We start from the raw sequence: 26,598 nt of genomic DNA, 5'->3' as shown, positions 1-26,598 counted from the left end.
GACCCCCTCCTGTCGAGTCTCAGGCTGCAGGTGAGCGCACTCACTACCCGGGCGCGATGATCTCACTCGTGCGCGAGTGCGCGCGGCGCATGTCTGGTGTGTCGGTCTTTGGACGCCTGATGAGTTCATAGTCGTGCGGTGGTGTCAGCGGTTTCGCTGGCGTTCTTGGGTCACCCCCAGACCCACACACGGAAATACGCACCCATTCGGGGATCCAGACGACCGTTTACACGCACCACACCTGGGCGGGCTGTGAGGCTCAGGCCCTCCCCCGGGACCGGCCCGTGTCCCGCCCCTTGTCCCGCCCCGTATTTGCGGCGCCAGCTGGCCCGGCAGCCTGCGGCGCAAAGAGGCTGGGCTTGCAGGCACAATAGCTCCGGAGGTCGCGCTGGACTGAGAGTGCGGGCCGGCAGAGGCTGGCGGGGAGCGGCCGGGGTTATGCTGGGCAAGGATTACATGCTGGCCATCATTCTGGTCAACTGCGATGGTGTGCACGGAGGGGCCCGGTGGGAAGACCAGGAGCTTAGGGAGGACGAGGGAATCCGAAAGACTACTCTGGGGCTCAAAGACGGGGGGGGGGGGATACCTCTCTGTGTAGGGACCAGGGGGCGAATGAACCCGATCTTTACATGTGATGTCTTCAAGATTGAGGAGCTTGGATCTTCAGCCTAAGAACTGATCCATTTTGGGGACGGAGAGAGGATTATGACAGCATGTTATTCTGAACTCACAAATAATATGCTCCCTCCTCTCTAATCCGGTGTTCCTGTAGATGACTTGTGGGGGGACCAGAGTCTGGAGGGGGAGCCTGGCTTGCCTCCTGGCTGGAGGAAGATCCACGATGCTGCAGGTACTTACTATTGGCATGTACCCAGCGGTAGCACCCAGTGGCAGCGCCCAGCCTGGGAACTAGGAGATGCGGAGGACCCAGGCACGGTAGGTGGAGTGTGAGGAGGAGGTCTGAGCCCGTGTGTGGACCTAGGTCTGCTGTTACACTGATTAACCGCCACTCTACAGGGAACGGAGAGGATTTGGGGACTGCGGCCCCTCAAAGGGAGATCCTTTTCCAGCCTGGAGAGCTCACTGGACCGGAGGTAACGGGTGGCCCAGGCAAAATGAAAGGCTTGGGGTTCCATGGTGTTCAAAAACGCAGCTGGACCCATGGTCTGCTTACCAGCCCAGGTTTTGGATTCTGTCACATGTTTTGGGTTCTGTTGTGTTCTTGGCTCTGTCCCAAGTTCTTAACTGTCAGTATTTTGAGTTTTATCCCTTGTTCTAAACTCTTGTTTGTAGCTACATGTTTTTCATATTCTTGGTCCTAACTTATCATGTTCTAGACCTTGGCCATTAGGTCCTCTGTTCTAGGATCTCTTGTCCCACTTTGGGGTTCTGGTCCACATATTGAACCCTGCTCCATTTTGTGACTTTTATTTTATTTTTTTTTTGAGATGGAGTCTCACTCTGTCGCCCAGGTTGGAGTGCAGTGGCACAATCTTGGCTCATTGCAACCTCCGCCTCCCAGGTTCAAGTGATTCTCCTCCCTTAGCCTCCTGAGTAGCTGAAACTACAGGCACATGCCACCATGCCCGGCTAATTTTTCTATTTTTAGTAGAGATGGGGTTTCACCATGTTGGCCAGGATGGTCTTGATATCCTGACCTGGTGATCTACCCATCTCAGCCTCCCAAAGTGCTGAGATTACAGGCGTGAGCCACCGCACCCAGCCTTGTGACTTTTATTCTATGTCCTGTGTCTGGGTTGTGTCCTGAATTTTCCCTCAAATTGTAAGTCACACTTTATGTTACGTTAATATGTCCTGGGCTCTACCCTGCTCTGTTTTTATATTTCTGGTGCTATATTCTGGGTCTTGCCCCTCATCCTGTGCTTATCAATTAGTCTAGGCCTCACCAGTGTCCCTACTGTAGGAAATGTGGTCCTCTTAACACCTCTGCTCTGTTTCAGTAACTCTCTGTCCTGGTGTGGTGAGGAATCCTACATCCAGAACATGGAGCCAGGGGCTAAGGTAGTGACTTGGACCTGAGGGCATTGGGAGGTCCCAAGGGAAAGACAAGGGTGGGATTGGACTGAGCAGAGGTGATCAAGGGTGAAGATAGGGAGTTTGTATTGTGGCACCTGCCACCCTGCTCCATCCTTATTCATTCCTGTCCCTTTCCCCAACTTGTCAGTGCTTTGCAGTACGCTCTCTGGGCTGGGTAGAGGTACCTGAAGAGGACCTGGCACCAGGGAAGAGCAGTATTGCAGTCAATAACTGCATCCAACAGCTGGCCCAGACCCGCAGCCAGAGCCAGCCTCTAGATGGTGCCTGGGGTGAGGTGAGTTGGCTCGGCCCCTCAATGGTTTGGACCCAGGGCCCGGCAGAGGTAGCTGTCCCTGAATTGCCTATTTCTCATGGCAGTGACCTTTATCTGAGCTCTGAGCTGACCTCTGTCCTTGGCAGGGCCAGAACATGCTGATGATCCTGAAGAAGGATGCCATGAGCCTAGTGAATCCCCTGGACCACAGTCTGATCCACTGCCAGCCTCTGGTGCACATCCGTGTGTGGGGCGTGGGGAGCTCCAAGGGCCGGTGAGGATGCCTACATCCCCCAAGCGAGAGCTCGTCTCCCTCCCTACTGCAGGCTGTGATCCCCACTGATGCTGATCACCAGTACTTGAACCCTGGACACAGATCCTCTGATGTGGACCCAGGACTGCTTCCCCTGCCTGGTCCAGCCCTGGTTGGGGAGGGTGGGCCCAGCTCAGCAGGGACAAATGGGGGAGAGTCCGAGAGGCTGGGCTGATTCCCTTCTGTGCTCCCACATGCTTCCGGAACAGTGACAGGTAAGTGAAAACCAGGTATCCTGAACCCCATTCCTGACCTCCATACTCCATCCCTGCCATATCCCTAGCCTGACTTTCCAGCCTCCTGCAGGCTCCTGCCTCTAACCAGCCTCTACCCCAGCCCCATCTCTGCCCCTGCTAGGGACTTCGCTTTTGTGGCAAGTGACAAAGATAGCTGTATGCTCAAGTGCCATGTGTTTCGCTGTGATGTCCCTGCCAAGGTCATTGCCAGTGCCCTACATGGGCTTTGTGCCCAGGTAAGGGTCAGGGGTGGGGCAGGGATTGTGGGTAAGGGGTTGGGTCTGAAGCTTCCAAGGTAGTTGGGGTGGTATTGGCCCTTTTACCCTAATTCCCCTCTCTCCCTGTGGCTCATGCTGGCTTCATTGCGTTTTAGATCTTGTCAGAGCGAGTAGGGGTCAGTGGTAATGCCTCTTGCTGCTCTCCAGACCCCATCTCCCCTGAAGACCTGCCACGGCAAGGTATGGGAAGGCGAGTCCCGCATTGCTGCATTGGGCTGCTTTGGTGTGGCTTTGTGGGTGGGCAATTTCTGGTTATTTAGTACTTCTGTGGATAAATTTTGGAGGTGTCTGGTCTCAGGGATCCCAAGCCACGAGTTGGAGGAGCATCTATGAGCCTTTTATTCTACCAGCACCAGCTCTGACCTGAGTCCTGGCCATTCAGAAGGGTGGGGAAAATGGTAATTGAGAGAGCTGCCAGGCCGACTTGGTGTGTATATTTCAGTGGAGCTGCTGGATGCAGTAAGCCAAGCTGCTCAGAAGTATGAAGCACTGTACATGGGGACACTGCCAGTCACCAAAGCCATGGGTGAGGACTGAGGGGGCTGCATATGGTGAGCTGTGTGAGGCAAGGAGAAGGTGAGTGAGGTGGGGCCCACTACCATTTCTCAGAGTCCTCCCATGGCCTTGTTATGGCCTGGGATCTACCAGCCTTCCCAACTCAGAATTCTAAGCCTTGCCCCAACTATCCTATTCCCTATCTCTGAATCCCAAGTCAGTGAGAGGGGGCTAGACACTGCCTGCAGACTCTTTCTTTTACAACTGGGAGACACACTGGGCATGTTCCCCCAGGCATGGATGTGCTGAACGAGGCCATTGGTACCCTCACCACCAGGGGGGACCGGAATGCCTGGGTCCCAACCATGCTCAGTGTGTCTGACTCTCTCATGACTGCACACCCCATTCAGGTACCAGAAGAGGGTGAAGTTGGGGGCTTTGGAGGGGTGAACAGGGATGCTGAGGGGTCACTGCTTGCTGCCAGAAAAGTTCAGTGGGTCTGGCCAGTGCTTGGCCCTCTAGTGACTAGGCCTGGTGTGGGCAGGCAGAGGCCAGTACAGAGGAGGAGCCATTGTGGCAGTGCCCTGTGCGCCTTGTGACATTTATTGGTGTTGGCCGCGACCCACACACCTTTGGCCTCATCGCTGACCTGGGCCGTCAGAGCTTCCAGTGCGCAGCCTTCTGGTGCCAGCCCCATGCAGGGGGACTCTCTGAAGCTGTGCAGGCTGCCTGTATGGTGAGTCATGGGTGGGAATGGGTGGGTGGGATTGCCCTGCAGCTGCTTCTCCGTTGTTTACTGGGGCTCAGGGTTGGCAGCCTCTTTAGAGATCACAAACCTGGGCTGATTCTGCATCATTAATGTTTTGGCCCTCATGTTGTTTTTAGTAAGTTTTAATTAGTTGCCAATACTTAAAGGCCAGGACATTTCACATAATAATCGCTATTCTTGTTTTTCTTAAAATATCAAGAGCTCTGGCACTCAGTTCACACGTGTAAATGTCAGCATGCAGCCAGAGTTGTGCAGAAGCTGTGCCCTAAAGAGTTGGCATTGTTCCTGTTTGTCCCATTTAGGTTTATTTCCTGGCATCTGTGGGCATTTGAGTGTGGGCTGCTTATACTTTGTTTGTTCAGTTTGCTCATTTCAACAAATATGAATGCCTATAGGGTCCCAGGCACCATAGTTGACCCTGAGAATTTAGTGCTATAGAGGGCACAGCCCTTGCCTTCACAAAACACTTAGGATAGAGCCAAGATAGACCAGAAATAAGTTGTACACCACTGGTTAATGGAAGAGGTGGCCCCTTTAGGGGTCAGGAAGGCTACCTGTAAGAGGTGATAGAAAACTGACAGTCCAAGAGGGAAGTTAGCCAGGGGAAGGGGAGTTGGGCAGGTGTACCAAGCACAGGGAACCTTAGCTGTGAAGGTGAGAGATATTAGTGGATGAGAGTATCTGAAAGAATCTAGTGTATCTGGCATGCAAGGGGGATGTAGTAAGAGATGAGATCAGAGAGAATGACAGAAGCCAGGTTATGGGGGACCTCGTAGGTCAGGGTGATGAGTTTATCTGGAGGCACTGGGAATCACTGAAGCCCCACAGTGAAGTCAGGGTTATGTATTAGGATGACCACTTAAGCTATAGCATGGGTAAAGATTTGGAGGACATGAGAGGAGGTAGGAAGGCCAATTAGGACGCCTTTGAGCCATTCAGATGAGATGAGTGGGAGCAGTTGCATTGGGGCTGGAGTTTGAGTTGTACACCCTTACCCTCAACTAGGGAATCTGCTTGGCCAGGGACTAGTCCCCACCAGTGAGAGATGGAAAAGAGCCAACATAGTGGTACATGTAATTAAGAGTTCAGGCTCTGCAATCAGAGAACTAGGTTTGAATGCCATTTCTGCCTTTCTCGGGCTGTGTGACCTTGGGCAAGTCATATACTCTCTGAATCTCAATTTCCTCATTTGCAAAACAGGGATAATAACCCCTCATAAATAACTGAATTATACAAAGCACTTAGCAGTGTCCAGCCCGCCCTCCTTAAGTGTCTGATAGTTTTATGATTTTGTTATTGAGCTACCTGGGAATGCTCTAGAAACTCCACATGTGGCCGACTACCAACCTTGTTATCAGACAGAAGCTTTGGCCAGTTCCCTGTCCGGCAGAAGCTTTCAGGGAGTCTAGGGGCAGAAAGTAGCTGGATCCTCACATTCCCCTTCTCCCTAGGTTCAGTACCAGAAGTGTCTTGTGGCCTCTGCAGCTCGAGGCAAGGCCTGGGGTGCCCAGGCCCGTGCCCGCCTGCGGCTCAAGCGGACCAGCTCCATGGATTCCCCAGGAGGTCCCCTGCCCCTCCCCCTGCTCAAAGGAGGGGTTGGTGGTGCAGGGGCAACCCCTCGAAAGCGGGGTGTCTTCTCTTTTCTTGATGCCTTCCGGCTGAAACCCTCTCTGCTCCACATGCCCTAAACTTACCTGGGAAGGCTAGGGAAGGAGGCTCTGGGTCCATGCCTAACTCTGTACCCTTTTATTCCTCAAGGCCTATAGCCTGTCACCCCTTGAAGCCTTCTCTGCCTGTCCCTCTGATCCTTGTCCACCGTCTGTTTATTGCCCAATTTATTGTTTATATGGATGACTGGGAGGCACTGCAACCACAATGTAGGACCCTGGCTTCCCTTTCCTTGGGTCCTTGTGTTCCTTGCCCCTGTCCAACCCTGGACAGTTGGCTCTACCTCAGTAACACTTTCTAGCAAAATCAGTGCAAATAAAAATCCCTCAGTGACCTCACTGGATGTGAGTATATTGGGCCTGGGACAGGGCTGGGGGTTAACAGCCTGTGTGAGATGAGCGTCTTTGTGTCTGTGCTTGATGTTGGTGGCTCTCTGTAGTCACATGACAGCATGGGTGTGATGGAGATCTGACTTCATTCATTCAACAAACATATTTTCTAAGGAGTTCCCTGTGCCAGGCACTAAGCTGGGCACTGGGGATGTAATAAAATAGACAAGGTCCCACCTTCTGAGACTGTCAGACAGGGAAATGAACAAGAGTCAAATAAGACAGAAGATGTGATGTAATATAACTAGGAAATCTTAGAGGGTTGTAGGGTTGTGGGAGCTCAAGTAAGACACTTAAACTGGCCTGAGACATTCCAGAAGGCTTCCTGAAGAACTGACATCTGAGCTGAGAACTGAAGGAAGATGAGTACTAGTTAGTGAGGCTACCGGACGTGAATGTGGAGATTGTGCAGGACAATGCAGGAGGAGGCTGTAGAAGTCAACCTGGCTAGATCACAGCGGGGCGTATGCGGGGCAGGAGCTTCTGGTGGTTCGAACTTGCTCCTGAGAGGATGGGGGCTCCCAGAGCGCTGGCTCCTGGACAACAACCTCCTTTGGTGCCTTGTGACCAGGGCCCTGATGGTTCATTAGATGGAGCCTTCGAGTCTTAGGGAGTTGCCGCAGGGTCCCCACAGCAGCTCCCGACGGCTGTGAACGAGCACCCATCCTCCAGGGCTCCCGGCAACCCGCCTGGCCTGGGACGCGGCTCAACTGTGAGCGGCCGTCCCGGAAATGACGCGCTGCCCCGCTGGCCAAGCGGAAGTGGAGATGGCTGAGCTGTACGTGAAGCCGGGTGAGCGCGGCCGACTGGCTAGGGCACTAGGTCCTCGCCCCGGCCTAGGCTGGGGGCGGTTGCGGCGCGGAGTCTGGACCCTCTGTCTCCCCCAGCCCCAATATGAACTATCAGTGGAGTTCCAGGCTCGCTTCACACATCCCTCGCCTCCGCAGGCAACAAGGAGCGCGGCTGGAACGACCCGCCGCAGTTCTCATACGGGCTGCAGACCCAGGCCAGCGGACACAGGCGCTCGCTGCTCACCAAGAGGGTCGCCGCACCCCAGGATGGATCCCCCAGAGGTGCGTGGGGCCCCTGTGCTCGGAGACCGACGGGGAATGGGGGGGGAGGGGGTGTAAGAGATAAGCCTGTCTGGAAGGCTTTTTTCTCTTCCCCGAGGGCTCCTTATGGAGAGAGGTTATGGGGCTCCAGTAAAGGTCTCAGGGCAGGTGCTTTTCGGAGCCCGTTCTCTGCTGCTCAGGTTAATAAATGGTGTATTGATTTAAAAAGACTCGATTTTTTCATCCTAGGTGATCTCATCCAGACCCGTGGCTTTTAATATAGTTTTAATCCTCAAGTTATTTATCTTTGTTAACCTATACCTCTTCCCAGAACCTCATAGTGGCATATTCGTTTGTCCATTCTGTCTTCACTTAGGTATATGATAATCATCAGACTTCACAGTTTTTCATTCATTTAATCACTGTTATTTACTGAGCACTTACTATAAGTCAGGCACTGTTTAAGGGCCAACTAGACAGCAGTGAGAAAAAAGATTTCTGCTTTCAGGGAGTCCATGTTGCAGCATTGGAGATGGGCTGAAAGATTAAATAGTGGTGAGGGTGCTACAGAAAAATAAGCGGTGATGTAATATGACTGGGTAACGAGGTGTCTGAGGGGCTGATATTTAAGCCGCACAAAAAGCATTCCAAGCAAAAGAAACAGCTGCAAAAGGAATAAGTTTGGCCAATTCAGAGACTGATGAAATACAGAGTGGCTGGCTACAGCCACTTTGTAAACTAGGATAGTGGGCTTTGTAAACCAGGATAAGGAGTTTGTATTTTAGTCTACATAAAGTTGGAAGCCATTGGAAAGTTTAAAGTAGAGGAGAGCCACCTTTCCCCCTGAGAATTTTCCAGGCCATTAAATGGGCTGTGCTGTGGCCCCCATAAAGGGGCTCAGGTTTGGTTCTTTCAGTGGCTCTCCATTCTCCACACCCTTTTTGCTGTAGAAGAATGATACAAGGCTTGGTTTCTTTTTTCTTTTTTTTTTTTTTTTGAGACGGAGTCTCGCTCTGTCGCCGGGGCTGGAGTGCAGTAGCCGATCTCAACTCACTGCAAGCTCCGCCTCCCGGGTTTACGCCATTCTCCTGCCTCAGCCTCCGGAGTAGCTGGGACTACAGGCGCCCGCCACCTCGCCCGGCTAGTTTTTTGTATTTTTTTTAGTAGAGACGGGGTTTCACTGTGTTAGCCAGGATGGTCTCGATCTCCTGACCTCGTGATCCGCCCGTCTCAGCCTCCCAAAGTGCTGGGTGGCCAGGCTTGAGCCACCGCGCCCGGCCGGCTTGGTTTCTTAAACTCAGCAGTATTGATAGGTTGTGGCCAGATAATTCTTTGTGACGGACTTTCCTGTGTGTTTATCAGCAACTCTGACTTCTATCCAATAGATGCCAGTAGCATCGACCCAGTTGTGATAGCCAAAAGTGTTTCCAGACATTTGCCCTGTGGGCACTATCTTCCTAGCTTGAGAACCAGGGACTGGTTGACATTTTGGAAAGATCACGGTCTGTGTGTGAAAACAAGATTTTAGGGGAGTGGGAAGACAAATTACAGCTATTATGGTAATATAGGCACGATTTAATGATTTGCATAAGGGTGGTAGGAGTTGGATGGATATGAGATGGACAAGGTCAGTAGGAATGAGTAGATTAGGAGGAATCCATATAACTAAAATTTTTTGTTTGATATAGGAAGACTGGGGGATAGTGGTTTTGGGGAGGGGGAGTTTTTTTGGGGGGCCCATATGAAATTTAGGCTGTTATTTTTCGGGAAAAGTCTAAGCCAGAATTAGAGAAATAAGTCACCATTACAAGGATGGTATTTGATGTCATGGGCTTGAATAAGGCCAGGGACAGAGCCGTAGGGCACTCTAGCATTTCAAGGTTGAGAAGGAATCATCAAAGGAGATTGGGAAGTGGCCAAAGAAGAAAATAGAAGAGGCCAGGCGCAGTGAGTCATGCCTGTAATCCCAGCACTTTGGGAGGCCAAGGCAGGCAGATCATCTGAGATAAGAAGTTCAAGACCAGCCTGGCCAACATGGCGAAACCCTGTCTCTACTAAAAATATAAAAATTAGCCGGGCCTGTAATACCAGCTACTTGGGAGGGTGAGGCAGGAGAAACGCTTGAACCTTGGAGGCGGAGGTTGCGGTGAGCCGACACCACGCCACTGCACGCCAGCCTGGGCGACAGAGCGAGATTCTGTGACAAAACCAAAACCAAAATAAAAAAATAGGAGAGTGTAAAGACATGAATCAATAGTGATGAATGCTGCTGAGACATCAAGATAGAGACAAGGGGCCAGGCACAGTGGCTCACACCTGTAATCCCAGCACTTTGGAGGCTGAGGCGGGTAGATCACGAGGTCAGGAGTTCAAGACCAGCCTAGCCAACATGGTAAAACCCCCTCTCTACTAAAAATACAAAAAGTAGCCAGGTATAGTGGTGGGTACCTGTAATCCCAGCTACTCGGGAGGCTGAGGCAGGAGAATCATTTGAACCTGGGTGGTGGAGGCTGCAGTGAGCTGAGATCGCACCATTGCACTCCAGCCTGGGACTCCATCTCAAAAAAAAGAAAAAAAGGAACCACTAGATTTGACAAACATAGCAGTCACTAGTGATCATAACAAAAGCAGTCTCTGCATTAGTGAGAACAGAAACTCAGCTGGAATGGGCTGAGGAGAGAATGTGAAAAGTAGGGAGAGTGACTATAAACAGTTCACTCAAATTCTGTGGAGGTAAGAAATGAGACAGTATCTGAAAATGGAACGTCAAGGGAGTGTTTTGATAGTAATATACTAGAGCGTGTTTGTACGCTAATGGGATGATTCAGTAGAGAGGGAGAACTGATGATGCAAGAGAAGATAGTTATAGTAGGGAAGTCTAGAGAAGACAAGAGAGGCTAGGATGCAGAGTACAGCTGGAAAGATGGCTTTTGATAGGAGCAGGAACGTTTTCATCTATTACAAAAGGAAGAAAAGTGGCCACAGATGCAGGTGGGTTAGGAGGACTGGTGGTGGGAAGATGAGACAGTTCCTGTTTAATGACCTCTACTTTTCAATGAAACATCAGGCAGTGTCAGAAGAAGATAGCAGGGAAAGGAAGAGAAGTTCTGAAGAGTGGAAAAAATGAGCCAAAATGTCCAGGCAGTGTTTGGTTAAAATCTGTGGCCATGAATTTAAAGTGTCAGCATGGCTCTGTTTTCCCTCCCAAGTGCAAGCAAGTTGGGTTTAACTAGGAAAGTGGGACAATGGGAGGAGATAAAGGAGGTAAAAATATTTATAAGGGAGTGACCACGTTAATGTACATTGAAATCAAAGTAGCTGAGCTGGAAGGGGTAAGGGGGGGATCAGATTTTGGAGGTGATAGTGTTGTGAACAAGGCAGGGGGATGAGAGGCTGACGTAGGGTGGGAAAAAATGATCACTGGAGGTGAAGAGGTCAACTGAAACGCCAAATTATTAAATGAATCAATCATCGTTGTGGATGTTGGTACCTAAAAGTAAACTTTTGACTTTTCCAGTCTTTCTGTTAGTGGTTCCCATTACTAAAGTCAGAAACTAAGAGTCACCTTGACTTCTCTCTTCCTCACTCCCAATCCACTCCTGTTGCTACTTCCTCTTAAGTAAATCTGACTACTCCATTCCCCTCATCTACTCTTTTACCCTAGTCCATGCCAGCATTATCTCTTTCCTGAACTATTCAACCTCTCAACTGGTGTTCCTGCCACCATTGTTGACCTGTTTTCATCAGTTTTTCACAGAGCATACATGTTTAAGAATGTCTGGTCACATCACCCCTTGCTTTTATAAACCTGCAGTGGCTTCCCAGTACCATTGACTCAAGACCAAACTCTTCCAAAACCCCACAGGGTCTGGACCCTCTGCTTACCTCTCTAATGATAGCTCATACTACTTTCTTCAGTGATAATAGTTTTTAGCCCTACAGGCCTCATTTTTGTTCTTGAACAAGTCAAAAGTTTTCCTGATTCTTGGGCACTGCTCTCACCTCTACCTAGTACATGTTCCTTCAACTCTTCATAGCTGCATCTATCTCATCCATTAGTTCTCAATTTAATAAAAACAGCTCAGTTTGTACTTTTTGCTACACACTAGCAACTGTATATATATATATATATATATATATATTTTTTTTTTTTTTTTTTTAAAGAGGGTCTTACTATGCTGCTTAGGCTGCTCTCAAAGTCCTGGGCTCAAGCTATCTTCCTGTCTCAGCCTCCCAGTGTGCTGGGATTGGAGGCATGTGTTACCACACTCAGCCTGTACCTATATTCCTAATCTTCATTGCAACCTTGTGAAATAAGTGGCATTATATACATCCCCATTTTACGGAAGAGGAACCTAAGCTCTGGTTGAAAGTAACTTGCTGAAAGTCACATAGCGAGTGAGCTCAGCTAAACTTAAATGTACCTCAGAAGGCCTTCCTGAACACTTAGTCTAGATAGGTTCTCCCATTTCTCTTTATTGCATAAACCATTTTATTTCTTGGTAGCATGTAACATAATTTAGTAATTTTGTGTTTTTTTCCCTCCCTCTAGAATTAAGCTTTCTGAGGTGAGGAACTTAATCTGTCTGGTTTACTTCCTCTTGAGTAGCCAGGACTATAGGTGTGTGCCACCACACTCGACTAATTTAAAATTTTTTTTTGTAGAGATGAGGTGTCACTATATTGCCCAGGCTGGTTTTGAACTCCCGAGCTCAGGTGATCCTCCTACCTTGGCCTCTCAAAGTGTTAGTATTACAGGCGTGAGCCACTGTGCCCAGGCCTGGTTTACCTTTCTTCTCTTTTCTTTTTTTTTTTTTGAGACAGTTTCACTCTTGTTGCCCAGGCTGGAGTGCAATGGCACCATCTTGGCTTACCGCAACCTCTGCCTCCTAGGTTCAAGTGATTCTCCTGCCTCAGCCTCCTGAGTAGCTGGAATTACAGGCATGCGCCACCATGCCCGGCTAATTTTTGTATTTTTAGTAGACTCGGGGTTTCGCCTTGTTGGCCAGACTGGTCTTGAACTCCCGACCTCAGGTGATCTGCCCACCTCAGCCTCCCAAAGTGCTGGGATTACAGGCGTATCCAACACACCCGGCCACCTGGTTTACCTTTCTAATCTTTAGTGCCTAGCATATTGTCTTGCATAGAGTGGGGACTTCATAAATGCATATTTTTGAATGAATAAGTTGTCTCAGAGAGTAGCCCTTCTTAGAAGGGGTGAATTTAGAGTTAAACTTCTTACCCATTTAAGCCATGTTGCTTGATCCTGCTGTACCTTTTCAGTCCCTGCATCAGAGACTTCTCCTGGGCCTCCCCCAGTGGGGCCTCCACCTCCTTCAAGTAAGGCTCCCAGGTCCCCACCTGTGGGGAGTGTTCCTGCCTCTGGTATGGAGCCTACAAGTTTCCCAGTCGAGTCTGAGGCTCTGATGGAGGATGTGCTGAGACCTTTGGAACAGGCATTGGAAGACTGCCGTGGCCACACAAGGGTAAGCCCTGGCACTTCGGAGGTTAGAGAGGGCTTCCATCCACAGCCAAATGCAGGAATGGCTCCCAGAGATAGACCCTCTGACCCAATGGACAATGGCTCTTAGTCCTTTTAGAGTTATGGACTCCTTCAGAATCTGCTAAGGCCTTCCCAGAGAAATGAACACAGGATTTCAGGAGCGTTAACAGACTTTTGAAGACCAATCAGTAGAAGATGCTGTGGGAACAAGAGTTGAATTCAGCTCCTATTAGTAAACAACCTGATTTTCTGTACCTCCATACCATTCAGAGTAGACCCTGTTGATTTTATTCTCAGGAAATTTATATTGTGCCCAGTTAGGGAGAAAGAAACCTCTTCTAGCTATAGTGTTTTCTTAGTTCTTAGAAAAAGAGATCTGAAGAATGTCTTAAAGGGAAAGTAGCATGGGTAATTTCACCTCTTTGGCTCTTAGTTTTCTTTTTGTGAAGTAATGCCACAGGATGAGCTTCTGAGAGTCTGAGAAGCCCCTGAAATTTTAAAATTCTAGTCATAGGAGGAGGTGGGTTAGGAGGACTGGTGGTGGGAAGATGAGAGAGTTCCGTATAATGACCTCTACTTTTCAATGAAACATCAGGCAGTGTCAGAAGAAAACAGCAGGGGAAGGATTCATCAGGTTCTCAGTGGGACCTCTAATCTTTGGGTAAAGAACCAGAACTCTAAAGTGTGGGCCAGAGAAAGCAGGTGCTTCTTATGTGGTGCTGCCCTCCTCTCTCTTCCCCTCTGGGCTGGCAGCACTGAATCGGAGGGGGGCTTCTGTCTCTTAGAAGCAGGTATGTGATGACATCAGCCGACGCCTGGCACTGCTGCAGGAACAGTGGGCTGGAGGAAAGTTGTCAATACCTGTAAAGAAGAGAATGGCTGTACTGGTGCAAGGTATGGGTGGGTTCTTTGATATAGCCTAAATCCCTTGTCCTGCTGTGGTTGGCTGTGCTGGAGCAAGTGCTGAGATTTTGATTGACTGGGAGGGGAGGCATGGAAGCTCTTGTACCACAGGCTGCTTGCTCAATCCCCATCTCTCTTCAGAGCTTTCAAGCCATCGGTGGGACGCAGCAGATGACATCCACCGCTCACTCATGGTTGACTATGTGACTGAGGTCAGTCAGTGGATGGTAGGAGTTAAAAGATTAATTGCAGAAAAGAGGAGTCTGTTTTCAGAAGAGGCAGCCAATGAAGAGAAATCTGCAGCCACAGCTGAGAACCACACCATACCAGGCTTCCAGCAGGCTCCATAATCCTCGGTTCTGCAGACTCACCGGACACCATCTCCTATGCCTTGGAGACCTTCTCTCACTTGGCTCCCTTCTTACCACCACCAAGACTGTCCCACTGGGCCTGACCCACCTATAAGGGAAGAGGTCCCACCTGGGTCAGAGGGAGTTCATGTGTTACTCGTAACATGCATTTCAATAAAAACATCTCTGTGGTGGGCCTTGGGTAGGAGAGATGAACCCTTACTGTGCCAAGCTAGTCCCCTCTGGTGTCCTCAACTGCCCTACCCCCTGTGCATCTGCAAACGTCTGTTCTCCCTTCTCCATTCATCAGGAAGGGATCTGCTGGGTACAGTCAGACTACTGCCTACCTCTTTTTCCCAAATTAGACTGAAAGCACATCCTGTGCTGGGTGGAGCAGCTCTGTGTTTGGATGGTTTCATTTCAGCATGAGAACAGACTCAAATAGAACGGGGAGACTTTTCCCTCAACAAAAAGAAAGACAGTCCTATTTGCACTGTATCACCCTTGAGGTACAGGTGTTACAGACATTAGAACCACACTGAGTGGGGTTTTTGCTGTATAAATCCAAGGAGAAAAAGACCAAATTACTGAGATTTGGGATTTTAACTGACATGCCAAACAAGGTGCTGCCTCATTTTGGGTTTCAGTGTGAACTCTAAGGTCTCTTATAACCCTTTGAGAGAGGTACTTGGTGGATTATCATGCTGTGAGAAGGGAGGGTACGAGGTTTTTGGTGTTGGAATAGAGGAACTGGTACTTAGAGGTGGTAAGCAGAAAAGGCATGGGGGGAGACTGGGGATGGCTATAGGCTGGGACAGCCCCTGTTTTCCAAGAGTCCTGCTTTGGAATGGATAGGGGAGGGGTTGCTGGGCAGGGTCCTGGTTCCAGGAAGGCTGCTTCCTGGAAAGACAGGAACAGCCCTTGGCAGCGGCCAAGCTATTGCTGTTTATGGTTTGGAGGCTCATGTAACCTGCCGCTGTAGTATGCCTCAGGTTCTAATTATTGCTGGAAGTGGGCCTGGTGGGAACTGGGAATGGATCTGAGGCCTCTGAGCTTAACCAGGCCTGCCAGGGCCCTCAGCTGTGTGGCTGAGATGAGAAAATAAGCATTGAGAACACTGGAGTCAAGGCATTTCTTTGAGTGTTTACTAAGCAGCCAGAAGGTGACTTACTCCATTCCCCAGTTCCAGCCCCTGAGCATAAAGGGTTTAGGGTTAGGAGTACCACCACAGATCGAAGAGGAAGTAGAGTTAAGGGCTTGGCAAGTTGCCCACTCCTATCCCTGGTCTAGCTGCCTCAGAACTAAAGGAGGCCTGGAACTAACAAGTCACTCCCTTCCAGATTAGATGAGGCCAGCTGGCCTCTGGATGCCCCAGGAAGAGGTGGTGGCAGCAGTGGCATGAGGGATCCCTCTGTAACTCCACATGCTGGGTCATCTGCACTGGATTAGATGTCCATTTCAAATTGAGCGTTATCTGGAGAGAGAAAAGGCAGGAGGACAGGTTGCTGGTCTGAGGATCTGCAGGCAGTGCAGAAACCCCTCTTGGAATTGAACCCCCACACTGTGTCACAGTGGCATTTGAACTCAACGGCTGGGACAATTCTTAATTCCTGCTTTCCTTACCGGGTATCTCTTCCTCTGTCTCCTGCTCCTTCAGCTCCTCCAGCTTGGAGAGTGGGGCTGTTGGAGGAGTTGTGACCCCGGGAATCTGAGGGAGGCAGCAGGGGGGTGTCCGGGCAATGGGTGAGTTCTTGCACTCCAGCAGGAACTTTCGGTCGTAGATGATCCTGGTGCCTGTCAAGGGGTTGGGACTGAGGTAAGAGTCAGGAGCTTGGGTACAGAGATGACTGGGGTCCCAGACTCAGGCCTTTTGGGGCCTGGACGTGAGGGTGGTGTTGAATTTCCCTGTGTATCAAGGACATCTGCTCTGAAGCCCAGCTAGGTTCTCAGCAGACAAGCTTTCATAGTGCTTAAAATCTTCCAGACCTAACCAAGATGTGGGTATAAAGCAAGTGGGGCATCCCAGCTGGTATAGGCAGGGGCTTTATGTTTGGGGGAGCTTCAGATCTTGGCTCTAAGAGGAACACCAAACTTGGAGTTCAGGTACTTCATGCTGCTCCTCTACCACTCTGAAACCTCCTTGCTTTGGTCTCACCAGTGAAAGTGAGACCTAGACTAACAGCCTCAGGTGATTCAAGAAATGAAATAGTTGTGAAGGGTTCCACTCAGTGCTGTCACCTGGGCTATCTCCTGCCAGGAGGAGAAACAGTACTGTTCTAATCCTGACCCCTCCCAGGTCCTATAAGGTTCATACTAGCTCAGAGGAACTTGGCCGCATAATGTCCTCAAAGGGCCCTGCCCTGTTCCTCCCCTCCGCTTCCGCATGGCAGGAATCCCTGGGTGGGGAGCCCAGCAGCTCGTGATCCCAAGCTGCTCGCCCAACCAAACAGACGCCAGCCAGCAACACATAAATGGAGCAACTGCCCCAACTGTTCTAGCCATTCCACTTCTCAAGACCCGGTGTTTCCGGCTGAGGTCACGCTCAGTAGGGGGCCCTGGCCCCTATTCCTAGGAAGCAAAGTCAGGAGGGGTAAGGAGCACGTGTAAGGTGCCAAGAACCCAGGCTACAATGAAGGATTACAGCCCAAACACACGGAAGCTAGGCTCATGGCCTCGCTGCATCACTTAGAAGTTTTTGGGAACTGAGCTTCCGCTCCAAACATTCTCCCTCAAAGGTACCTGTAGAGGGGCCTGCAGACAAGTCCTAGGCCTGTCCTTGCCCTACCCCCGACCTGCAACAAGAAGCACACCCTAATATCTCCACAGCCTGTGGACCCCTGCCCGGCCCGCTGACCTCCAGGGGTAGTGGCGTATAGCGTGCCCCCCGGCGTGGTGCTGTAGCAGTCGGGTAGCTGGTCCCGGCCCCAGGGAATCGGGCAGCTAGTGGACGTTGACATAGCGAGAGGGAGGGGCAGCAAAGTAACCGCCTGGCGTTGAGGTCAAGGGGCGCAGCTCTGAGTCTGAGGCGGACTCAACCGACCACGTGCAGCTGCTGGTAACACTAGAAAAACATCACGCCCAGGGCGGGCCACCAGCTGTCACTCAATCTGACAGTCCCGCCCTATCTGATAGGAAACCTGCCCGGTTCAGAGAAAGCTGGAAATGCATCCAAAGTCCCAGGCCCCGCACCGGCTTCCAGTTCCTGCTGGCCCAGAGCTGGCCAACCTGCCTCTGAGTGCTGCAGCAGCTCAGCTATTTACTGTTCATAGCTGGGAGCTGGGGGCAGGTGAAGTAGGGCAAGCATTTTTATCCTGTACTAGTTCACCCATTCCTTGCCAACTTTCGGATAGTAAAGCACTATGATTAGCCAAAGTCACACATCTTGCAGGAAGGGAAGCTGGGATTCAAATCTGACTGCATCTGATTCCAGGACTGTGCCCTTAAACCCAGCAGTGTACTGCCTCCCATAAACAGTAACAGTACAAGGCCAGGTGCTCATGCCTGTAATCCCAGCACTTTGGGAGGCTAAGGCGCGTGGATTGCTTGAGCCCAGGAGTCTGAGACCAGCCTGGGCAACATGGTGAAACCTAGTCTCTACTAAAAATACAAAAGTTAGCCGGGTGTGGCAGCATACACCTGTGGACCCAGCTACTTGGGAAGCTGAGGTGGAAGGATGGGTTGAACCCAGGGGGCAGAGGTTGCAGTGAGCAGAGATCGTGTCACTGCACTCCAGCCTGGGTGACAGAGCCGGACCCTGTCTCAAAACAAAAACAGTACGGAGTGAAACATGCCTTGATGGCCTGGAGCACAGCAGGAAAGGGAAGGTCAGGGAGGGCTGGTCGTCTTTCTGAAGAAGTGGTACCTGGACTAATAAAAGGATGAGTCAAGTTTGGGGGCTACAGCTGAGGCATCACCAGTCAGGAGGCCTGCCCTTTGATCTCTCTACCAGTTAACTAAGGAAGGGCAGGGGGCTAGTGAGGAGGGCTTGGTCTTTAGTCAGCAGGAAAGAAAGGTCAGAGAGTTTGACCTTGGAGGTAAGTTTTTTTTATGTAGACATAGTGATAAGACAGGCTGGAGCGAGTTGGTGGGATTAGTGAAGATGTATATACACTGGAAATCTTGAATTCATCCAGCTGTCCTCTGTTTGGCTTCCTCAAAATCAGTACTGCCTCCACTGTCCCTTCCCCTCACCAAAAATTAAGTATAGACCACCTGACTGTATCCATTTATCAATATTCCCTCAGCTCTGGTTTCATCAGATTTCTCCTTAGGTCTGATTTCTTCACTCATTTAAAAAAATATTGCTTCTCAAACTATTTATTTTCTGAGATAGGGTTTTGCTCTGCTGCCCAGGCTGGAATGCAGTGGTGTAATCTCAGCTCACTGCAAACTCTGCCTCCTGGGCTCAGGGCATCATCCCACCTCAGCCTCCTGAGTAGCTGGGACCACAGGCGCCTGCCACCACAGTGGGCTAATTTTGGTATTTTTTGTAGAGACAAGGTTTCACCATGTTGCCCAGGTTGGTCTCAAACTCCTGAGCTCAAGTAACCTACCTGCCTCAGCCTCCCAAAGTGCTGGTATTATAAGTGTGAACCACCACACCTGGCCAGCTTCTCAAACTTTAATGTGCATATAAATCATCTGGAGATATTGTTAAAATGAGAATTCTGACACAGTATTGGTCTGGGGTGAGATTTTGGATTGTTTTTTTTGAAACAGGGTCTCACTGTCACCCAAGCTGGAGTGTAGTGGTACAATCATGGCTCACTGCAGTCTCAACCTCCCAGGCTCAGGTGACCCTCCGACTTCAGTGTCCTGAATATCTGGGACCACAGGTGTATGCCACTGTACCTGGCTAATTTTTAAATATTTTGTAAAGGCGGGGTCGCACTATGTTGCCCAGGCTGGTCTCAAACTCGTGGGCTCAAGTGATGCTCCCACCTTGGCCTCCCAAAGTGTTGAGATTACAGGCATGAGCCACTGAGCCCAGCCAATTGTGGATTTTTTTTTTTTTTTTTTTTTTGAGATGGAGTTTCACTATTGTCGCCCAGGCTGGAGTGTAATGGCATGATCTTGTATCACCACAACCTCCGCTTCCCAGGTTTAAGCGATTCTCCTGCCTCAGCCTCCAGAGTAGCTGGGATTATAGGTATGCACCACCACACCCAGCTAATTTTGTATTTTTAGTAGAGACAGGGGATCTCAATGTTGGTCAGGCTGGTCTTGAACTCCCAACCTCAGGTGATCCGCCTGCCTCGGCCTCCCAAAGTGCTAGGATTACAGGTGTGAGCCACCACACCTGGTTGATTTTTTTCTTTTTAAGATGGAGTCTTGCTCTGTCACCCAAGCTAGAGTGCAGTGGCATGATCTCGGCTCACTGCAACCTCTGCCTCCTGGCTTCAAGCAATTCTCCTGCCTCAGCCTCCCAAGTAGCTGGAATTACAGGCACCCACCACCACACTTGGCTAATTTTTTGTATTTTTAGTAGAGACCGGGTTTCACTATGTTAGCCAAGCTGGTCTCGAACTCCTGATCTCCAGTGATCTGCCTGCCTTGGCCTCCCAAAGTGCTAGAGTTACAGGCATGAGCCACCAGGCCTGGCTGCAATTGTGAATTTTTAATACAGTAATGCAAATGCTTCAGGGCCTCAGAAACACACTTCAGGTAGCAAGGGTTTGCATATTTTATTGTCCCGAAAAGGATTTTGGGTGTCTTACAAAATGGTGCATGCCAAAATGAAGTGTCTTAGCAGTGCTGGAGGGTAAAGCTTGGGAACAGATTGCAGTGAATCATTTATGATAACTCACCTTTTATACAAGGTGAGAAAGTGTCTGACAGGGGGAATGCGAGAATAGCGTGGAGGATGGTGAGATTTGAGGGTGGAGAGTCCAGCCTAGTGAAACTAGGTGGGCAAACGGGTGGTGGCTGTGAGGATGGAGAGAAGTGGATGAGGTTCAGATACACAGAAGAAGAATAAAGTGACTGATTAAGAGTGGGGTGAGAGAAAGTGTAAACTAGGATAATTTTCAGTCTTTTGGCTTGAGAGTCTTGGTGGTTAGTAGCACCAACTAATATGATAGGGAAAACAAGAAGAGCAGCATATCTTGTATGAGAATGAATAATATGTGTCCAGATGGAGCACAGCAGGAAGCTAGATATACTGAAGCCATGGGGAGAACTCTCAGTTAGTGGCTCAAATTTGGGTGGTGTGAAATTCAAGAGTGTGGGGGATGGGCTAGGATCGGTGGCTCACACCTGTTAATTCCACCATTTTGGGAGGCTGAGGTGGGAGGACTGCTTGAGCCCAGGAGTTCAAGACCTGGGCAATACAGCAAGACCCTGTCTCCATTTATAACTAAATAAATGTGGGATGAGATCATCTGGGGAGAAGATACAGTATAGAAACCTGGGCACGTCAACATTTATTTATTTAAAAGGTAGTAGAGAAAAAGAATTCACCAAAAGAGACTGAGAAAGATGAGTCGGAAATAGGGACTCATCTTTTGAGAAAAGTATCAAAGATTTTCAAGAACGGTCATTGTGGAAGTGAGGTCTTCCTTCTATTAATCTCTACCACAAAATAATAGCTGCAGTTACTACTACTATAATGACTACTGCTTGCAGGTAACTCTTCTGGAGTCACTGTGTGCTATAAGGGCTGGGGAATACGTAGCTGGCTTCAGAGAGAAAGCCAGATTCATCATCCATGCAATCTGGATGAAGAAACAAGAATTTAAATCAGAGGTCAATACTAATTACTGGCTGGGCAAGGTGGTTCATGCCTGTAATCCCAGCACTCTGGGAGGCTGAGGGAGGCGAATCACTTGAGGTCAGGAGTTCAAGACCAGCGTGGCAAACATGAAGAAACCCCATCTCTACTAAAAATACAAAAATTAGCCAAGTGGTGGTGTGCGCCTGTAATCCCAGCTACTTGGGAGGCTGAGGTAGGAGAATTGCTTGAACTCAGGAGGTGGAGGTTGCAGTGAGGCAAGATGGCATCAATGCACTCCAGCCTAAGCAACAGAGTGAGACTCCATCTCATTAAAAAATAAAAAACAACTAATTACCTATTAGAATATGGAAGTGTTTAAAAATACCTACGCCCAGGCCCCACCCCCAGATATCTGATTAAACCTATAAGGAAATACCAGGCCTCTGTTATCAGGCAAATTACTCTGGATTCACATTTAAGCATTTGATTCATGCTCCTCTTTTCCAAATTAGGTGTTGAAGCCCAGGGTCATGCCTTTTATTGGAGGTGGTCTTAACACACTTAAGTTTTCGATACTTAAAACCACCTTTCTCTCACCCATTGCCTAAAGGAGAGGATGGAGGCATATGAACCTGCCTGTTTGCAAATGACAAATCACCGAGGATAAATGGAAAATGCAGCATTACCAAAGCCCCTCACTATAGGGGGCAGGGTCCACTGGGAAGACATCATAACCAGCTGTATGTCTTGGTAGAAATGCTTCTTGTTAATCAGAGAACAAGATGTTCATTCAGAAGCTGTTTTCCTACAGGCTTGCTTGCCGTTTCTTGGATTTACAATGTGGTCAAAGGGCTTTTCGTTTTTGTTTTTGTTTTTTTCTTTAGATGAAGTCTCGCTCTTATCACCCAGGCTGGAGTGCGATGGCGCGATCTCGGCTCACTGCAACCTCCGCCTCCTGGGTTCAAGTGATTCTCCTGCCTCAGCCTCCCGAGTAGCTGGGATTACAGGCGCATACCACCACGCCTGGCCAATTTTTGTATTTTTAGTAGAGACGGGGTTTCACCATGTTGGGCAGGCTGGTCTCGAACTCCTGACCTCAGGTGATCCACCCGCCTCGGCCTCCCAAAGTGCTGGGATTACAGGCATGAGCCACCGCACCCGGCCCCAAAGGTCTTAAACAGTGGGACAGAACCACATATACTAAGTACTCCTCTCTCTGGCTTGAAATTATAATGTAGCCAGCCTTTCCCTTTTTTTTTTTTGAGACAGAGTCTTGCTCTGTCGCCCAGGCTGGACTGCAGTAGTGTGATCTTGGCTCACTGCAGCTTCCACCTCCTGCGTTCTAGCGATTCTCCTGCATCAGCTTGCTGAGTAGCTGGAATTACAGGCACGCGCAACCACACTTGGCTAACTTTTTTTTTTTTTTTTGAGATGGAGTCTGGCTCTGTCGCCTAGGCTGGAGTTCAGTGGCGTGATCTCGGCTCACTGCAAGCTCCGCCTCCCGGGTTCACACCATTCTCCTGCCTCAGCTTCCCGAGTAGCTGGCACCCACCACCACACCTGGCTAATTTTTTATATTGTTAGTAGAGACGGGGTTTCACTGTGTTAGCCAGGATTGTCTCGATCTCCTGACCTTGTGATCCGCCTGCCTCGGCCTCCCAGAGTGCTGGGATTATAGGCGTGAGCCACCATGCCCGGCCAACTTTTGTATTTTTAGTAGAGACAGGGTTTCACCATGTTGCCCAAGATGGTCTCAAACTCCTGACCTCAGGTGATCCACCCACCTAGGCCTCCCAAAGTGCCGGGATTACAAGCGTGAGCCACCACGCCCGGCCTCCCCTTCTATAAGTTTACTAAAACTGAGGATGGTTCTCTCTTGCACAGTTTTGGGATTGGGAGGAGGACTTGGCCAGAATCTACGTGAAGAGAGGGAAACCATAGTTCCAAGTCCTAAAATGTCTTACCTCTGGTTAGGAGAGGCCACCATCGGCCGTCCAATTCTCTTCTTCGGTCTGGTTAGCTGAGGTGATGGGATTTCCCCTTTGAGAGCAGGGACTGAAGGAAGCAGACTGGCCTATAAAAGGGCAAGTCAGCACACTGTAGCCACAATAGGTTTAAAGGGTCTTAAAACATCAATAATTTTATTGGTAGTGGAATTTTATTATATTGAACACAAGTTGAAATAAGTGGGTCCAGAAACCTTGATGATATAGTTTCATTCCTATAGTTTCATTTCACTGGGTTTGATCTATACCTTAGCAGGATGTTTCTTCATGACTTGAAGGCTCACTAAAGATGTGCAAGGTCTTCTTCTACCTCCACTAAAAATCTCAATACTGGCCCCCATAATAATGGCCGGATTTATTTCGATTCCTTATCAGAACCAATGCTAGGGGCTCTCAAACTTCAGCACTGTAAACAATCTAATGGCTTCTAATATTTCCATATCTTATATTCTTATTCACAAGAAGAAATCCTGTGTTAGAACTAGAAGACTCTTGAGTTCAATTTCAGATGAGAAAAGTGAAGCCCAGAAAGGTGAGATGATTTGCCTAAGACCATAAAGCTTCAAGTGGCAGAAATGAAAATAGAATTTAGGCTCTGACTACTGTTCCACTGTACCCATGCTGTCTCCTCCCATATCCCTTATATATTTTGAAAGTAATTAAGTTCTTACCTGAGCTAGGTTTTATCCAAATGTTCAGGTTGGTAAAATAGCAGTAAAGTAGTGCCAGGAAGAGGCAGGCAGAGGAAGAAGAGATTTAGCAGGCGAAATGAGGTTGGGAGCAGGCTACTGGGATCCAAATAGTCAGAAAGAAAGGAAGGAAGTGCTGGTAAGAGGGAAGGGAGGAGCGTATCCTAAAGAACTACTCCCAACTGCACAACTGTTGTTTTCCTCCCAATTTTCCTAGGGATTCCTCATAATTATCTCCTTTCTCTTCATAAATTCTAGTTACTGACCTGAAATAAAATTTCTCATTTGGTTGTCCTCAAGGTGCAGAATATGGACTTAAGGGCTCCTCCAGACAATTCAAATGCATTGTAGATAGTTAAGATAGAATAAAACTCACCTTTTTGTCCCACTGAATAATTTATTTAATATTATTTCTCACTAGTATATATTTCATCAAGAGTAGTTTCATTCATTTCACCAATTTTAGGTGATTTTTCTTGTTGCTGTTAATGTTAAGTGGAAACAGCAAGATATACAAGTGATCCAATGAGTCTTTTGTGCCCCACCCAACTGCCCCCACAAAGGTCAAGGGGCCCCTTAATGATACTTGATGTGGTTATCAATCACTACAGAGTAGTAGCTTCAATACAAATAAAACTTTCAAAATCCATTCAAAACACAAAATAAGACATAAGCTTAATTAAGGAAGCTTTTCTCATATGTAAGATGATATAGAAGATAAAAGAAGCAGGTATATCTGACACAGCTCAAACATGGTGTGCCTGATGTGGTCCTAGCTTTAGGACCTGGGCAGAGAAAATTAAGAATTCCTGTTGGCATGAGTGTAGAAAGGTGCTGCTAACATAGTTCTGTCCCTAGTTACTACTTTTTTTCTGTGCATCCGTCTTTGCCTTGACATGAGTTTTGGCTTCTCTATCAGCTCCAAACATTTTCTTGTTTTCTTTTCTGTATTGCCTATACTGACCAGGAAAAATTCAGCTTTATTAAAACACAAGTAAGTTGATGACTATACTTTTCATTGGGATAACTTTTCCTTCTCGGCATAGCCTATGGTTTGGCCAAAGCAGCCCATTCCAGGGTTCCTCTGTTTAGCTTGTTCAACATATTGACTCCATGCTTAGGGCCACGGAACTAAGCATTACTTAGTTACATGTAACTACATGTAAAACTTACAGAATTACTCACATATTTATAAACATTACTTTATATTATATACATTATATAATAATATAATTATATAATAATGTGTATTATATAATATATAATATATATAATATTATATATAATAAAATGTAACATGTAACTTAGTTACATGTAACTACATGTAAAACTTACAGAATTACATATTTATAAACATTATATTATATACATTATAATGTATATATTATTTACAATAATATATTATATTATATATAATGTATATAGTATTATATATATACATTATAAACATTATAAACATTACTCGTCTGATTCAATAATACAACAGAACGATGGGAGTCACCTCCCTCTTACGTCCCAACTCATATAAAGCTTAAAATATCTATAACCGGATAAATCTTTCAGATAAAAAAGGTCAAGAAGCACAGAAGGAACCTGAAGTTGATAATTTGGGTGTCCCTACATTTGTTTAGTGTCATCCGATTTAAATCCAATTGTTCTTATTGACATTCTCAAGATCCATAGAGAAAAAACCTATCAGTGGCCTATCCGCTAGCTAAAGTCAGATAAGACACATTGCCAGAGCTTGAAACTTTCTCATATGTTAAAGGATATAGAAGACAACAAGGGAACAAGGAATGTTTAACACAGAATAAATAGGTAAATAGTCTTAAAAGTGCTTTCTCAAGGCAGTCTAAGAAGACTCAAGTGTTAAATGTGAGAAGCCTGTTACAAATATAGTATTAACCATCTGGTTCAATATAATGTGGATTGGGTGGTACCTGCATGACCACTGAAAGGATCACACCCCACTTCTAAAGACTGTTCATCTTTTTATTGAATATTCTGGTAAATATTTCACATTAATACAGGCTACATTATGTAGAGCCACTATATGACAAGAAATTTACTCAACTTTTTCCTTTTAAGTATGTAAACAATTATACATGTATTTATCACCCTAAAAGGTTGAAACATGTAATCAACTAATTCTCTTCTGCATACAAGTAGTATTCAGTATGTTTAGCCAAAAGCACTAAGGTCATATGATCTTAAGTTCAAAATGGCTAAACTAACCAGAGAACATAACCAAGTGGATAGGAAATCAATTTGTTCTTATACAATGGGCAATCAAATTTCCATTGCTAAAGCCTCAGAGAAAATTTCTTAGGCACATTAAAAAAAATCCCCATGGTTCTTCCAAGGTCATAGGTTTCTTAAACAAGGCTAAAGAGTAAAGACCTTCTAACTTAGTTGACATATTTGAGATGCATGTTTCCAATATGAGGTGCCCACGTGCCAGGCCAAATCTGAAAAGGGGGAGGAAAAATTGGAATTTCTAATTAGGAATCTTTAGACAGTTACAAAATGAATATATAAATGCAATGGCAATTCACTGTTTCTGCCTAGGAAGAATACACATATATGAAATAAAGTGTTCAGTAGCATCATCTTGATGTTGAAAAAGCAATCCAGATCGAAATGGTCAATTATGACTTTTGATATTCAGTACTTATACTTCTCACAAAACAAAAAGAATGATGTGACAAATCTAAAAAATAAAAGAGCATTAAGCCTATTTTACCTGCTGGGCATCAGTGCATTCAGTTGAATTTTGGATAACTTTTATCATAGGGTTCCAAGCAGGATCTGGGTTGTGAAGTCCATTAAACAGAGGGCCTCCTGGAACATCAGCAAGCTGAGGATGAGAAGGTATTATGGTGCCTCCATACATGGAAATTGGCAGACCCTAAAACAGCAGGAAA

At 47.8% G+C, this 26,598-nt stretch overlaps 3 protein-coding genes across 19 annotated transcripts in view; 2 read left to right on the top strand and 1 right to left on the bottom strand.

The window, feature by feature from the left end:
• Nucleotides 1-81: 81 nt before the first annotated feature.
• Nucleotides 82-6,408, top strand: APBB3 (amyloid beta precursor protein binding family B member 3). Of its 3 annotated transcripts, XM_010388155.2 has the most exons (13): nt 231-487; nt 773-936; nt 1,018-1,094; nt 1,962-2,022; nt 2,186-2,332; nt 2,458-2,585; nt 2,834-2,839; nt 2,961-3,096; nt 3,234-3,318; nt 3,581-3,664; nt 3,928-4,043; nt 4,178-4,369; nt 5,854-6,408. In XM_010388155.2, exons 1-13 carry the CDS (start codon nt 439-441, stop codon nt 6,088-6,090), a joined length of 1,482 nt encoding a protein of 493 aa, XP_010386457.1. In that variant the 5' UTR covers nt 231-438; the 3' UTR covers nt 6,091-6,408. The 3 variants fall into 3 exon arrangements, with proteins under 3 accessions (XP_030783565.1, XP_010386457.1, XP_030783566.1); XM_030927705.1 differs by lacking the exon at nt 2,834-2,839 and having other exon boundaries at nt 82-487; nt 2,982-3,096; XM_030927706.1 differs by lacking the exons at nt 2,834-2,839; nt 4,178-4,369 and having other exon boundaries at nt 2,982-3,096.
• Nucleotides 4,427-14,889, top strand: SRA1 (steroid receptor RNA activator 1). Its single transcript, XM_010388156.2, has 5 exons — nt 4,427-7,251; nt 7,407-7,532; nt 12,795-12,997; nt 13,800-13,908; nt 14,059-14,889. Exons 1-5 carry the CDS (start codon nt 7,191-7,193, stop codon nt 14,265-14,267), a joined length of 708 nt encoding a protein of 235 aa, XP_010386458.1. The 5' UTR covers nt 4,427-7,190; the 3' UTR covers nt 14,268-14,889.
• Nucleotides 14,890-15,398: 509 nt separating this feature from the next.
• The window catches only part of LOC104681761 (ankyrin repeat and KH domain-containing protein 1), a 141,854-nt gene continuing 130,654 nt past the window's right edge, over nt 15,399-26,598 (bottom strand). For 10 of the 15 annotated variants that reach the window (XM_030927693.1, XM_030927694.1, XM_030927697.1 and 7 more), the window contains 4 exons: nt 26,418-26,582; nt 22,944-23,053; nt 15,891-16,061; nt 15,399-15,741 (listed from right to left, as the gene is read on the bottom strand). In XM_030927693.1, the coding sequence (XP_030783553.1) occupies nt 15,738-15,741; nt 15,891-16,061; nt 22,944-23,053; nt 26,418-26,582 (450 nt within the window). In that variant the 3' untranslated portion in view covers nt 15,399-15,737. Of the gene's footprint in view, nt 15,742-15,890; nt 16,062-22,943; nt 23,054-25,645; nt 26,143-26,417; nt 26,583-26,598 lie in introns of those variants that run through there. The other 5 variants (XM_010388146.2, XM_010388148.2, XM_030927699.1 and 2 more) reach the window with 4 other exon arrangements.

This window comes from Rhinopithecus roxellana, chromosome 3, assembly GCF_007565055.1.
Source record: "Rhinopithecus roxellana isolate Shanxi Qingling chromosome 3, ASM756505v1, whole genome shotgun sequence".
NCBI classification, from domain to species: domain Eukaryota; kingdom Metazoa; phylum Chordata; class Mammalia; order Primates; family Cercopithecidae; genus Rhinopithecus; species Rhinopithecus roxellana.
Note: the sequence above shows the minus strand (reverse complement) of the source record. Positions and strands in the feature narration are given on the sequence as shown.